The sequence below is a fragment of the Agelaius tricolor genome, unplaced genomic scaffold (assembly GCF_023055355.1).
Source record: "Agelaius tricolor isolate 1412-34295 unplaced genomic scaffold, bAgeTri1.0.p SCAF_28, whole genome shotgun sequence".
NCBI lineage: Eukaryota > Metazoa > Chordata > Aves > Passeriformes > Icteridae > Agelaius > Agelaius tricolor.
The window spans coordinates 5959313-5974594 of record NW_027269288.1 but is presented as its reverse complement, the minus strand read 5'-3'; the positions used below and the strand labels follow the sequence as shown (position 1 = coordinate 5974594).

At 49.9% G+C, this 15282-nt stretch overlaps 1 protein-coding gene across 1 annotated transcript; it reads right to left on the bottom strand.

Moving 5' to 3' along the window:
* Positions 1 to 319: 319 nt before the first annotated feature.
* CUNH1orf174 (chromosome unknown C1orf174 homolog) lies at positions 320 to 3412 on the bottom strand. The gene is made up of 3 exons (XM_071449401.1): positions 3207 to 3412; positions 2160 to 2645; positions 320 to 1402 (listed from the first exon to the last, which is right to left on the bottom strand). Exons 1-3 carry the CDS (start codon positions 3375 to 3377, stop codon positions 1289 to 1291), a joined length of 771 nt encoding a protein of 256 aa, XP_071305502.1. The 5' UTR covers positions 3378 to 3412; the 3' UTR covers positions 320 to 1288.
* Positions 3413 to 15282: the final 11870 nt, after the last annotated feature.

Here is a 15282-nt window from a genome sequence, read left to right as displayed (position 1 = left end):
ATGTCCCCCAAACTGAAAATGCATTTTGCAAGTGAAATGAATGTCTGTGTGTGAAACTGTGTTTGCTAGAAAGAGCCAGCAGCAAACACAGCACTGAAGGAATGCTGGGAGGAGCTGCTGCAACACAGAGCTGGGCTGGAACTATGAATATGCAATTTAAAAATCTGGATTTTTCTGCATTACAGAATTAGAGTGAAAAGGAGCCAAGAAATATCTTTGACAGAAACAATGCATCAGCTGGAGTGGAAATGGGAATGCATTACCATGCCATACATATACAATTTGTTTGCCTTACAACTTTTGAATGTTTAACAAGCTCTAGCTGTAGAAATTAATATTTATTTAAACCATCTGCTGATAACATTTTCTCTCTATTTTTAGAAACATAGAAGGAGCTATAACAATAAATATCTAGAAGCTTATTGCATAATCACACTTTCAAAGAAATATTCCCACAAACACTGGGCGAATTAACAGTTCCTGGAATTGGCTGAGGTTGCTCCTTTTGTTTTTTTTTAAACATGCAGAGGGGGCTGCCCCACAGCCTCAGCAATCTTCCCCTGCCCATCAAATCCAAGGGAAGGTATTTGTTGTGGATCACCACCAAAGCATTTGTTTCCAAAATCCCTGCTGGAAACCAGTTGGAAATCAAGGAAGGACAACACTTAGAGCAGCTGGTGGAGGGAGGAGGCAGCACCATGGGGTGGGTGTTTGGGGAGCTGACGTGCAATGAAAACGTGCTGAACTCGCAGAGATGAGCACACTGCATCCTGCATTTCATTTGGCCAGCAGAACTGCATTTTAGAGGTTTAACTGGTCCTGGGTTAGGTGTAAACAACCCACACAAGGAAGACATTTGACCTTCTTTGTACCAGGGAGTCAGTTGGCTCCTTGATTACCTGGATGCCACAGACATTGCAGAATTAAAAGAACCTTGCTCCAGCATCCTTTTCTGGACTATTTTGCAAAAAAAGGAGTGAAACCAAATACTTTTTTAAGATAGAGGCTCAAATTTACGAAAAAGCCATAAGAACTTCTCTATTCCCTGGGGTTTTTTCTTAAATATCAGTGGTAAAGTGCTCAATTGTACTTTATTTCCAAATCACTGAAAATTCAGTATTTGCCCCAGATAATCACTGGAATACTGTATCTGCCAATTCCAGCAAAACAGACTCTCCCAATTCTCTCCCTGAGAAAAGGCAAACAGACACCTCAGGTTACTGACACAGCCATTGCCATGTGGTCACAAAGAGAAAGAAGAAGGGTTTAATTTGTTTACAGTCTGTTGTTAGACATCATCCTCTTCCTCCTCCTCTTCATCATCTTCCTTTGCAATGAAATGGAGCTTCCTGGCTTCTCGCCTGCTCCTCGTCACACTCGGGAGCACAACTGCTGGGAGGTGCTGGAGGGAAAAGATCAAATCAACAAGGAAAAAAGTCTGTGGAGGCAGAATTCCTACCTCCAGCTCCCATCCTCCCTCAGCTGACACAGGAACCAACCCTCAGCTTGGGAGCAGTGGCACAAAGCTAAAGTTGTGGTGCTTTGAGGGGAGCCTCCCCAAACCAGGTCCATGGGCAGCCCCACACCTGGCATTCCTTCCACTGCTGTGAGGAGGATTGGCAGAGGGTGAAGGGCTCCCTAAACAAATCCTCACTGCTTTCTAAATACCACAAGAAACACCTAAAAGACAGCAGCATCACTTGCCCCAAAGTTATGCTTGTTAAAGGGATTCCAACGTAACACTCTGGCCCTTGGGTCAGTTCAAAAGCTGAGGTAGACAGAAACCAGTTTCCATTCCAAGCAATCCCAATGCAGCAGGGCTGGAACTGGGTGATTTCTAAGATCCCTCCAACCCAAGCTGTTCTATGATTCTGTAAAGAACCAAAGACCAGCACAAATCTATTTTGCCAACAATACTGTGCCTCCATAATGTCGTTATCAGTAAAAATACCTCTCACGGAATTGGACAAAAAAGTCTAAATAAGAAAGATTTTACACCTGAAATTAATTCAGCTGGACAAGTAATTTAATCTCTGATGGAGACAGTTTTATCTGGGGTACAGGGCCCAACAATACTGGCCAAATTCTCCAAGAGTTTTGAGGCAAATTTTAAGCAGACCAGGGCTGGGTCTGAAGCAGGAACAGACTCATCATCTCACCAGCTCAACATCTCCAAAGAACCGGTGCACTGGCATGGGCTGGTTGCTGTCCTCATCCGAGAGGCCACTGCTGTGCTCCAGGAACATCAGCCTCCGTGGGCACTCTGCGTCCTCCGAGGTGGCCCCGTCAAAGCTCCCACAGCTGCTCTCCTCTTCACTGAACACATGATAGTGGTGCAGATATCCACCCATTTTTAATGGAGCACCGCTGGATTTCACTGTGTGTGGCTCCTGAGGAACACCGTGCTCCTTCTCCTGCTTCCCTTCATCAGTCTCTGGAATGCTTTCATCTCTTTCCTGTTGGATGACACTGCTGTCTCTTGGATCTTCTGAACCTCCATCCTCATCAGATGTTTTAGGTGTTTCCCCCAGCGCAGCAAGGTTTCCACTTTCACATGTGAGTCCCTCTAGCTCTGATTTTAGATTGCTTTCTTCATATTTCATCCTCTTTGCAGGTTGTCCTTCAGCAGCTTCATGTGACGAACACTGTTAGAAAAAAAAGACAAGATCGTAAAGCTCACTTGAAATAAAGAATAAAATCACCTCCTCTCTTTACGTGCAAAGGAACAGAAGGGCTCCATCACAGAAGTGGCATTTTGATCCAAACCTTCTAAGAAAAGTAATTAGTATAAAGTACATATAAAGAGAGGAAAAGAGGAGCAGACAGCTTACATAAACCACAATACACAGTCCATCACCAGCAAGATAAAAACACTTGGCTCAGAGGAGAATAAACTAGCACCGTAAGAGGTCAATCACCATGTTCTTATTTTCTTAAGGATGATGCTAATGGGAATTACTGTGCCAGGCCTGTCATCACCCGGCACAGCAATCGGCTAAATCTGCTCTGTATTTCTACACCGGCACAAACAACGTCGTGGGAGGAGCGGGAAGGGCGATAAATTTACTTCAATTCTCCTGATAATTCCCACATGATGAAGCTCAGATTGTAGCTGTTAATAATCACCTGCGATTCCCCCCGCTGTGATCGCCCGGCCCGGCGGCCTTTCCCTCCCACACCATCCCACCTGGCCCCGTCCCTCCTACCGGTCTCGCCGTGTCGGCTGTTTCCCCCGCGGGCTGTGCGGGTTCGGCTGCTGGGGCCGCGTCGTCGGAGCTCCGGGCCCGGTGCCGTGGCCGTGGCCGTGGCCGGGGCGGGCGAGCGGGGCCGCGGGTGTCCGAGCGCCTCCGGCCCCGCGCCCCGCCGCCCGCCGCCATCTTGGGCCGCGCGCGCGCCCGCGCTCGCCATCTTGTGGAGCTCCGTTCGGGAGCCCCGGGGTGAGCGCGGGCACCGGGCACAGAGCAGAGGGCTCCGGGTACCGACAAAGGGCTTCGGGCAAAAGGCAGCTTCATCCCGCCAAGTGAGGGCGGGGAGCCCACGGCCTCACACGCCGCAGCCCTTCACACATAGCAGCCCCTCACACCCCGCAGCCCTTCACACATAGCAGCCCCTCACACGCCGTAGCCCCTCACACATAGCAGCCCCTCACACGGCGCAGGCCCTGGCTTGCACCACAGACAGCATCACCTTAACGCTTTGGCAAAGTGAGCACAAAGCAGCTCGTCACAGGTCACACAATGGGGTAGGAAGCGACCTTGAAGATCATCCAGTCCCACTCCCTGGCATGGCAGGGACACTTTCCACTATCCCAGGTTGCTCCAAGTCCTGTCCAGTCTGGCCTTGGGCACTTCCAGCAATGGGGCAGCCACAGCTTCTCTGGGCACCCTGTGCCAAGGCCTCATCACCCTCACAGTTGAGAATTTCTTCTCAGTATCCAATCTAAACCTATTCTCTATCAGTTTAAACCCATTCCTCCTTGTCCTGTCACTACATGGTTTGGTAAATAGTCTTGCCTCATCTTTCCTATAAGTTCCCTTCAAGTATTGGAAGGCTGCAATTACAGTTTCTGAAGGACCTCCCTCCCAGCTGCTTGGGGAAAAACCCAGCCCCATCCTGCCTAGGAGCTATGTAGCTTATAAACATTTGAAATCGTTTGCTTCCCATTGTGTCTCACTCTGAAGCAGTGCTCGCTCCCATTCAAGACATGGTCGAAGAGTTATTATTCAGATGTTCTTCTCTCTGCTTTCCACAGCCCTCAGGGAACAAATTATGTCAGTAACTCAAATCCCTCTTTAACTTCAAGGACTCTGAGGGTAGCAGATGAATTTCTGTGTAGTAAAGCACCCAGATTTAAGTACGTAATTATCCTGTCTGATGTTCCCAGGGAGGTGCTGCGGGGAGCGGTGGCAGGTACCGGTGCCCTGACGGCCACGTCCCCACGATGGGGCCCGCGGGCTCCATCCATCACATTAAACACAGCTCCTTCTCCAGTTAATTCAGTGCTTTGGGGATGCTGTGGGGATTTTTATAATTCTGTCCATCTGAGGGCACAGGAGCTTGTTTCTTTATAGCAGCCTTTAATGTTCTTGCTCATTGCAGAGCTGTCCCATGAGTCTCAGTGGTACCTGTGCTCCTTCATCCAACTTGGCTGATTAAATGCTTGTCCGTTCAGCCTGGCCTTAAAAAACAGAAGCAACAATTTAAATCGCAGAAATAAGTGGCAAGACTTTACCTATGGGGATATTCAAGAAATACATTTTTTCTCAAAAGTATAAAATCCCCCAGTTAAACCATGCAGGTTTGGAGACTTGCATGCACATTGTTGTGCAATTTCCCTCGGTGCTCAGGGTCCATCTATGCTTTGTTCTCCAGGTGAGATAATTCATATTCTTCTCCAAAACCTCCTTGACTTGCTCCACTCTCTCACAGTGTTGTTGCTTGCAGCCATGGAATACAGATGATTGTTTTTATTAGGCAGTGAAAACTTATGCTGTCTTGTAAACAGCCGCAGACTAAAGCTGGCTGAAAAGCAGCATTTCAGCAGCTGGAAAACGTGGTTCTTGTTTTAATTTCCACAACAAACTGAAAATAGTAAGGAAAATTTAATTCTAATAAATACTTTTCACAACACTGTATGTTTCTGGGGTTTTATTCCGCTTTGGAAAGCTGATGTGATTGAGCACTGAGAAGGGGGTGGCAAAGCCCTGAGCATTCCCATGGCCTTTGGTGACCTGATGTGGGGTGAGGTACAACTACAAAGCACATGAGGCTCTGTGGGGTGGCCTTGGACACAGGGTGCAAGGGACACAGCAGCTTAGATGGAGCTGGGACGGCAGGGCTCCATCCAGAGCTCTCATTTCACACTCTCCCTATTCCCTCCTTTAACCACGTTATTTTGGGGGCAGGTAGTGACAATTTCACAGCTTCAGATGTTGCTTCATATTCTGAAATACTGTTGAGATAAAAACTGTCACATAGCGCAGGAAGCACCCAGGAGAGACTGTGGATCCCTCTGAGATCCATCCCCACCTCAGCAGCAGTGACTCCCAAGTGACTTGAAAGGCAACAGGGGGACTGCCAACAGCCAACAGCCCTCTGAGAGAATCAGAGCAGCACGAGCTATTTACATTAAACCCACATTTCCACATAAAAGGGGGCTTATTCTCCAAATTTTAAAAAATGGGTTATGTTAGAATCTGTTGTCTAAGTAGGCAGGGAAGAAAAAATAAAAAGAGGGTTTTGTGAGCTCCATCATTCCTGTGAAAACTGGCGGCTCTGCAGCAGCAGCTGATGAGCTTATGGAGCAGGAAGGGAGAGCTGGGCTGTGAAACTTGATGTGCAAATGAGCTTCTTGCAGCACTTGTCTCTGCGCCTGTCACTTGCACCAGTGTCCCTGTCTGTTATAATCCTCCCAGTTCATTTGGCTAAACATGACTGACATGCCAGGGACAGCAGCCAAAAAAAATGTTTGCCTGTAAACATGCTGGCTGTTAACTGTTGAATGTGAGGTCTGTCATGCTGAGCAGCCATCCATCAGGAGCGCTGGCTGGCCTTTTCCTGCCACGGAAAAGGTGGGTGGGGTTCAAGTGGCTGAATTCTTCTGGGGAGAAAGCAGGAGCAAGATCCACTTCCCAGTAACCAGCACCAGGAGCCTTGCTCCCTGCTGCATCCTTCTGGCTGCCTCCTCTGCCTCCTCAGCAGGAAGAGTTGGTCTTGTGTTGAATATTTGAAGAAAAAATGTTTAGCTGCTGTTCCTTTCCATCACATGGTGTTGTTGTGCCAGCTCAGGTAATGTTGGTGAGCATTGAGGCTGGATGGGGCTCTGAGTAACCTGGTCTAAGGAAGGCATCCCTGCTCATGGCAGGGAGTTAGAACTGGATGATCTTCAAGGTCCCTTCTAAGCCAAGCTATTCTGTGATTCCATGATTCTATGAGCTGCTGTTCTGGGCTCCCAGAGGCACTGTGTCCTGGGAAATTCTCTGGGAGTTGATATCTCATCAAGAACCGAAATTCACAAGGATCTGCAGCCCTCCCATGCAGCTGCCCTGAGCACTGCTGACCTGAGGACCGTAGCACCTCTCACATGGAATAAACCTCTCATTTCCATCACAGAGGAGTGCTCACATCAGGAGCTGGTGAGCCTTGACACAGAAATCACAGGCAATTTACAGTACATAATGAAACTTTATGCTTGCCATGTGAGAAATCTCTTTGAGTCTTATTTTGGATTTCTAGCAAGTGTTTTATCAACGACCAAACATGGAAAGGCAGTATCTGAAGAAATTAATTAACACGACGGAGCTGTACGTGGGCTTTGTGAGAAAGAGCAACAAAGAGGAAACCTGTGACATTCGTTAATGACAAAGCGTAAGGAACATCGGAGAACAGCGAGTGCAGAGAGCCTAGCCCAGCCCGGGGGGCTGCAATACCTGCCTGAGGGACTGTTTGGGACTGGGCTTCCCGTGATGGGTACAGCTGGAGCCCTGCCTGGACTCTGCCCCAAACCCTTGCCTCATGCTCTTGTCCCCCTGCTACCGATGCACTTTTTGTAACCATCTCTAGTGTTTACCTGCCAAATCCTTCCTAAGGCACCTCCAAACGCTGCCCAGTGAATTCCACCTGCCCCAGGTCTCCTGCCCTCCCTAAGCCCCTCTTGCTCCTGGCATATTGATTTTTAAAGTGTTTCACAAACTACAAGTCAATCTCTCCCAGCACAAGGCGTCTCACTGGGTCCAAATCCTTACCTTTGCTCCAGGAGACTGATTACAAGGATTTTAATGATTTACTGGAAACTTGGCCTGGCTGTTAAAAAGCATCAGCTACAGAAACCTTTTCCTGCCTCAATTTAACTGCTGCAGTAACTGTAGCCGTGGGAACAGGCGCTCCCGCCCCTCCGCTTCCCGCTTTGTTACGTCGCTTCGCTACAGACTCTAATTAGGGTTTAATTAGGGTTCCATTCCCATCGAACTTCCCGGCCGGGGCAGCAGCTCGGGCTCAGCCGCCGCCCGACGCTGGGGGTCAGTGTGAGACCGGCGGTGCGGCCGCGCCGCTCGTGGGCTCGGGGACACGGGGGACACGGGGGGACACGCACGGTGGGCGACACGGGGAGATACGAGGGGACGTGGCGAGATAAAGGATGTGGGAGGGACAAGAAGTTCTCTCGGTTCTCGTGGGAGAGGCTCAGCCCCCAGCAAGCCTGTCTGCCTTCCTGTCGGGAGCCCAAATCAGAGAGACACAGGATGGTTGGAGTGTGAGGGACGTTAAGGCTTATCCCGTTCCGACCCCTTGCCATGGGCAGGGACACCTTCCACGATCCCAGGTTGCTCCAAGCCCTGTCCAGCCTGGCCTTGGACACTTCCAGGGATGGGGCAGCCATAGCTTCTCTCAGAAACCTCTGCCAGTGCCTCACCACTCTCACAGTGAGGGAAGAATTCTCACAGGGAAGAATTTCTCCCTAAAATCAAATCTGTATTTCCCCTCTTTTAGTTTAAAGCCATGCCCCTTGTCCTGTCACTCCATGCCCTTGTCCATTGTCCTCTCCAGCTCTCCTGGAGCTCCTTTAGGCACTGCAAGGGATTCTAAGGTCTCCCCAGAACCTCCTGTTCTCCAGGCTGGATACCCCCAGTTCTCCCCGCCTGTCTCCATGGGAGAGATGCCCAGATTCTGCCTGGTTGCTTTGCTAGGCACCCCAGGGAGCTGGAGCAGTTGTGTTCTGCAGCTCTGGGTGTGCTGCTCCCAGCTGGAACAGGGCATCTCAGGAACAAACAGCTTCTCTCTGTTTCTTCCAGCCCCCACTGCCTGCAGGTAGCTGAGCCTGGTCCTGGCATTGCCACCCTGCCCAGCTGTCAGAGGGACAGGCTGGGAACACCACACTCAGCAAGGCTGAACTTCATCCAAAAGCTGAGCCCAAGCTGCTCTCAGCATAATTTTCTTAGTTAGATTTAAAATAATAATAATTTAAAAATGCCCTTCCTCTGTCCTACATGCCAGTGAACATCAGACTCACCGAGCCCCAGCCTGATTTTCCACCAGTGACAGGTAACATTTTGGTGAGTGTTGTACATTATTTAACACCATATCTTTGGGGAGATAAAAATTCTTTGAGTGTATGCAAGTGTCTTCTCTACACACCTGACAAGGATGGAAGTGGCTGTTTTACACAAGGCTCATTAAATATAAACCCACCATGTTGATTTCAGCATCTTGAATTACTTAAGCCAATGTAATGGGATAAATATTTGATGGTGAATTTTATTAAATTTCCACCACTATTATGTTACTGCTAAAAATATAAAGATTTCTTTTAAGCCTGCTTGGTGGTCTCCAAAGGCAGAAGATTGGAAATCTGACTCAAAACCTGCCTGCAGGGATTGCTTTGGGGATGGGAATGAATTATCTCCCTCCCTCTGTCCTCTGCAGGTAACAGCAGATTCTTCCTGCTCCCGTCAGGATTAGTCAGTCCCTGAAAATAGTGACAGTTCCTGGGCCAGGCCCAGGGCTGTGGAGGGCACAGAGCCGAGGCTGTGCCCACCAAGGGTGGCTCTTTGTGGGATAACCCTTGGGAGCACTGAAGGAGGGCAGGGAGTGTCCCACAGGAGGGTGACTGCGGGGTGGCTGCTTGCAGATGTTGATCGGGTTTGATCTCAGGATCCTGTTTGTCTCCTCTCCCAGCTTCTGCACTTTGCAGCTGTGCTTGGAAGGCAGAATGGAACAGAAGTATCGTGGTGCGGTGGGAAATCACCCAAGAAATGAGCACCTGCACAAGCTGTGTGTGTGCTCCAAATCTGGAGGGGCTGGGGCACTGTCCCACAGAGCTGGTGGTGTGGGCTGGGGTCACCTCAGTGAGCACTCACAGCTGCTCTGCCAGCCATGAAGAAAGGAAAATCCACCGAGGGACTGAAAAGAGGACATCACCAGGATGTTTTTAAACCCTGATTTGACAAAATCCTACCAGATTTTCTCTCATTAGCACTTGCCTCTGAACACAGCTTGAGGTGAGACCTACCTTTCAGCAGAGCTGTGGCCCACACCAGAGCCCCATCCCAAAGTGCTGCCCCATGAATCAGTAGCACATCTCGAGTCAGAGCACAGCAAGTTGTGCAGTCCTGAGTCTATAAATATTTCTGTTTGCCTTTGAAAGGATTGCTGCACAGTGGCACTTTCCCTGTCACATAATTAACTCTTGCTCACTTTCTGTCACTTGTCTTGCAATAATTCAATACGTAAAGTCTAAAACCCCTCAACAATTTAATTCTTGGCATATGAGAGTTGCCAATTTCTGGGCAGAGGAAATCTCCCAGGACAGAGCTGGTCCAAGCAAAGGCACGTGCCCATGGATGAGCACCTGAGATGGAGAAGGCAGCTGGGCCAGGTGGCATTTTCTTAGCAGAGCAAGAAGCCATCAGCATTTTCCTGAGGAGGTGTCTCTTTCCCTGGTATCCTACAGGAGGGGGAGTTTAAGCCACTGCAGGAATCTCATCACAGTTCAGTAGCTCCCTGAATTAAAAAAGGATAATTACAGCTGAAGCACCCTGGAGCAGGGCCATGGAACAGGCTATTGAGGTCAGTCTCTTGTCCACTCTCACGACTTCTTTCAGAACCAGAGCAAACTGTGCCAAAAGATCCCCACTTGGATTTATTTCTTTTTACCACTGGTTCTCAGTGCCAGAGGTTACGTGTAAAGAGCTGTAACTGCACCTTAGAGAGGACCTTCTACCACTGGGGATCCTCAGACAGCATCTATCTTCAAAAGAGCAGGAAAAAACAATCAGAGGAGACATGTTCTGTTCATGCAACAGCAAGCAATATTGTTCCATTGGTAGGAATCACGCTAGGACAGCGGCTCCAGTGGCCCGGTGCGGCGCGCTCTTACGCATTCCTTCCATCTGGGGACTGCAGTGCAACAGGAGCGATTCCCTTATCAGCCCTGGGAGGCTCTGGTAATGAAGCCACATCCTCATTACAATCTGCTTAAGCACTTCCTACATCAGGTACTGCCTCCATCAAGCACCGCTGCCGATCTCCTGTGTCCCGACTCTTTTGAAGCAGGTTTTCCAGGAGCAGCTCCATTACACGATGCCACAGCTCTGAGTCATCTCCCACCTCTCCACAGGGCCGGCTGTGTGCCTTTGTCATCCACGCTGCTCGCATCCTGCACAGAAGATGTCACACAACTGTCCAGACACCGTCCCAGTGTGTAATAGCTGCTCTTCAGAGACAGATTAATCATGTAAGCAGAGAAAGACTTCAGCTGGGCACTCCTGCTCAAGCAGCACATTTCTAGGGCTCTTTTCTGCATGCACTGATAGTGCTTAATGCTTAACACAGAGTCAGAATTAAAAACCGCCCAGGAAGAGGGTTTAGGGCTTGGAGTGTTCTAACAACACTGTCACAGAGCCAGAAACTAGACTGCCATATCTTCCTGTCCCTTTCTGTACCTCTTCCTGGGGCAGAGGGGTGACTGGTGTAATACCAATCCCCCCAGGTTCCTGTAGAAGTGCCTTGGTTTCTTCTTACCATTGTCTTGGGTTATTTTCTTCACTACATGACCCTTGCTGGTTATTCTTTTCTGCTAAAAATACCTGCTCCTCACATGTCCTCCGTCTGGTGGGCAGGAGCTGCCGCTGGAGTGCCGGGGATGTTGTTTTGACACTTTGATTTGATCCGAGGACACACGAATAGAAAGCCACAAGTGAATAGAAGAATAAATCTGTATGTTCCTTGCTGTCACTTCAACTAGAAAGCAAAGCTGGCAGCTCTCGCTCTTCAGGGAATCTGAGATTATTTGGACAAAGGTTTCCCCGTGGGTGGCACACTCACAGGAACAAAGGAGCAGGGTTCACAGGAGGAACAAGTGTCCTGCAGCCAACGTGATCAAAAGCAAGCCCTGGAACCGTGTGTACACCGGGTTGGGTAGGAGAGATTGAACAACAATCAGGTGCACAAGAAACCCATTCAGAGAGAGGGTTCTGAGGGAATTGAAACAAGCGTTGTCCCTGCTTCATCTGCAGACAATAGCACTGTTTAAGGAGAAACTCCTACACTGTGTGGCTGTGCTTTTTTTACCCTGTTTAATAGGGAAAGAAGTAAACCAAGTTCCTAGGCAGTGCCCAGGAAGTTGGTGGGTAACTTACCTGTGCACTACTGGCACAGTTTCCATGCCCATCCATATGCCAAGGTTTGTTATTGTTTGTTTATGTCCTGCCAAAACTCAGCCACGTCACCAGAGACTTCTGCTCTTGTGCTTAACTTGGTGCATTTTGCTATCAGAAGTGTTTCAGGATAGATTTTAGTGGGGGGGAGAGAGAGAAAGCACTAAGCCTTGCTCTGGCCAACTTGGAGCATCCTGCACTGCTCCAGGGACCAGAGACAGCAGCACTGTCAACTGTGCTCATCACTGTCCCACCTGCAGACATCCTGTCCCACCTGCCCATTGCCCATTTCACCTTCCAGACACTGTCAGGCCCTTCTCCACCTGCATCAGAGCCAGCAGAGCTGCTCTGGCCCTGGAAGTGAGCCTGGCCCTGTGCCAGCCAGCATCCATGGCAGGGTGATCCTCTCTGTAATGGATTTCTTCCAGCAAGGGAAAGCAGTGCAGTGCCCCTTATTGCTCACACACAGCTGAACAGCGGCTTCTCCTCCCCTCTAAGCTCTCCAGAGACAAACTGCTCCTGCCAAGAAGGCAGCAGGCTGGAGCAGCCCCTGCATCTCGTTATTCCCTGGGGACAGCATCGTTTTCACCGCTGCTGACGTTCCTGCTGTGTTGCCAAGGTCGAGGTTCCCTCGCTCCGAGTGCAGCTTCCCCACACGACCCACGGCGATCTCTGCGTTCGCAGCTCCGCGGTTCTCAGGGCTCTCAGGGCTGCGTGCTTTGGTCACCCTCCTGCACAGGGAACAGGCACATCCCTTGGCTTTGTCTCCACGCTCAGTAACCACCCTGAAGGAAAAAAAAAAACCCTGAAGAAGCGCCTAGGTTGCATCTTTGGGCAGCAGAACTGTACAGGTGTGCACTTCCAGAAGTACTGCAGACAAGAGTTTATTAGATTCCACTAGCATGGCAACTGCTGCATTACAGATGCCGGAGTCTTTGGAAGGAAGCCAACCACCAGTTTCTCAAGGAATATTTTATCACCATTGGGCTGTGCTGAGTGAGGATTCTTCTCCTCAAAGCAGGGAGAGCTGGGCGGGAGGAGGAGAGGGGCCACCACAGTCAAGTTGAAGCAATTCTTTCTTCTGTAGTTTAATCCTCTTCCCTCCCCTTGACACTCAGTTTATTTAATTGCGGAGACAAGATGCATTGCTTTCCTGAGGGATTGTGGGAGAATATTTGTAATCCAAGGGCTGTAATTGAACTTGGTAATAATAATTATACTTCTCTTCATTAATATGTCTTAAAGCTCATTACAAACTATTTTCGTGCCAGCATCTTTGCCAAATCCCTACAGGGTTAGAGATAACTTCTTATTCCAGTAGAGCAGCGATTTTAAGGACTCTCGCAGGGCAGCAGCAACAGCCAAACCCCTGAGCTCACTTTTGAGGCCAGGGAAGTGTGATCCCAAGGGATATGAGGAACTGACCAACACTGTACAGCTGGTCAGGGGCTTGCCTAGGATGGGGAATCCCCAGGCTTGGTGCAGTTCAGCCTACAGCAGTTCTACCTCTCCCCACTGGGGATGGAGCACCTCTCCTCTGAGGAAAGGCTGAGAGAATTGGGATTGTTCAGCCTGGAAAAGGCTTTGGGATGACCTAATTGTGGCCTTCCAGTACCTGAAGGGAGCTGACAAGAAAGGTGGAGAGAGACTATTTACAAGGGCCCAGAGTGACAGGACAAGGGGGGAAATGGCTTCACATTGACAGAGAGCAGAGTTAGATGGGATAATTGGAAAAAATTCTTCCCTGTGGTGGTGGTGAGGCCCCTGGCACAGGTTTTCCAGAGCAGCTGTGGCTGCCCTGGATCCCTGGAAATGTCCAAGGCCAGGCTGGATGGGGCTTGGAGCAGCCTGGGATAGTGGAAGGTGTCCCTGCCCACATCAGGGTGTTGGAAGAAGATGAGCTTCCAACCCAAACCATCCTGGGATTCTGTGATTCATCTGAACTGGGGTCGGTTGGGCTCTGAGAATGCTGTTCCAAGCTCAGTAGTCAGTCATGGCACAAAAAACCCTGCTTGAATCTGCCTGTCCAGAGCAGGGGAGCCATTCATGAGGCTTTCCTGAGCTGTTCTGCCTGGCTGGAGTGCCTGTGGAGCTGTGCCCACCATGGGGATCCAGCTGTGCTCTGACAGGCAGTGCCTGACACGGGGTGCCTGTGTCATTGTATGCCCCGAGGAGCAGATCTAAAAGCGGATGCTTTTCAGTACAAGAACGTCTATTTCAGATCACAAGTCTGCAATTAAAATGAAAAATTCAAACTCATTTTACTTAGACAAGAGATATGAGGGACACAGTGCATTAAGAGTGTGTTCCAAACTCTCAAATCTCATTATCACTGTTGTGAGGTCTCAGTGCAAATCCCAGCGTGCAGAGGGCAAAATGCTCCCTAGGTTTAAGATAACATCCTGCCCCTCTCCAAGGAGGGGATATGGCTCTTTCAGGAATGCTGCTCGTTCAATATTTAAGCTCAGTCTGTGCGACACGCGAGGCACCTTAGCATTCATTATCCTGTTTGTGCCAGCATCTCTGCCGAGTCCCCGGTGCACTGGGGAGAACCATTTTCCTGCTACAGCAGCAGCACTAAGGTGTGCTGTGGCAATTACAGGGGAATATAAATTTTCAGCTCTCCTGAAATCGCAGCACTCCTATTAAAGCAGCCCACTGGCTATGTGCTAAATTTGCCCAGACAGCGGCAGGGCCAGACAATGATGGCCTGTGGAGATCCTCCGGAATAGGCCATGTGCTGCTGGGTTGGCTGTGGATGAAATGCACTCCTCTGTCACCAGCTCTCCAGCTCAGAGCAGTTCCAAGAGAAAAAAAAAATAAAATGAAAAAGGAGCAGAACAAGCGACAGCAGCACAATAGGCTTTCTTTGAAGCAATTCTTCCAGGTATGTATGCACTTGCTCCCTGGATCTGCAAGTATTTGTCAAATAAATTCAATTAATTCTCTCAAACAACCCTTTCTGCTTTTCATTGGAATCTCTCCCATCCAGCTCACCCATGACATTTGAAGTTCCCATTCCCCAGAGCCACAATAGCCAGGAGGAGCAGAGCTGCAGTGTCCCAGGGGGCTGCTGGTCACCCCGCTGGGCACAGTAGGAGACAATTCTGCCACTTTCCCTCTGCAGAGCCCTCACTCCACGAGCAAGGAAAGCTCTGAGCTGGATCATCGGCTCCAGGTAGAAAAACAGCTGACAGCAGAGGAAGTTTGGAGGTTTAAATGGCAGGCACAGACACCTGGAGAATCCTGCCTCGGAGCAGAATGGAGCAGAGGTCATGCCCATAGCTGTCCTGGCTGGGGGGGGGACACACCATCCCCTCCTCCCCATCACCCCGTGGCTGCACATCCCTGAGCTCAGACAAAACCCCAGCCTCCCAGGGAATGTCAGAGAACCCCAGCAGCAGCCGGCATGGCTGAGGGCAGCAGAGCACAGAGCAGCAACTTGGAAATCATCTCTGCCTGTCTCAAAGCTGCCTCTGTGCTGTGAGAGCAGCTCCGTGCGGGAGCCAGACAGCTGGGATCACACAGGCACCGCTCCGCCAGGCTGGTGCTTGTCAGCTCCTGCCGAGGCATGCGGGGGAGCACACACCCCGCACGCCTCCGCTGCCGCTGGAGAATCCTCCTCTGCAGC

Excerpts from the sequence above, each read along its gene's own strand:
- CUNH1orf174 (XM_071449401.1), bottom strand. The coding sequence starts at position 3,377 with ATGGCGGCGGGCGGCGGGGCGCGGGGCCGGAGGCGCTCGGACACCCGC. Across the intron at positions 2,646-3,206 it reads CAGCCGACACGGCGAGACCG|TGTTCGTCACATGAAGCTGC; the intron begins GTAGGAGGGACG and ends TTTTTCTAACAG. Across the intron at positions 1,403-2,159 it reads TCTTTGGAGATGTTGAGCTG|CACCTCCCAGCAGTTGTGCT; the intron begins GTGAGATGATGA and ends TTTTCCCTCCAG.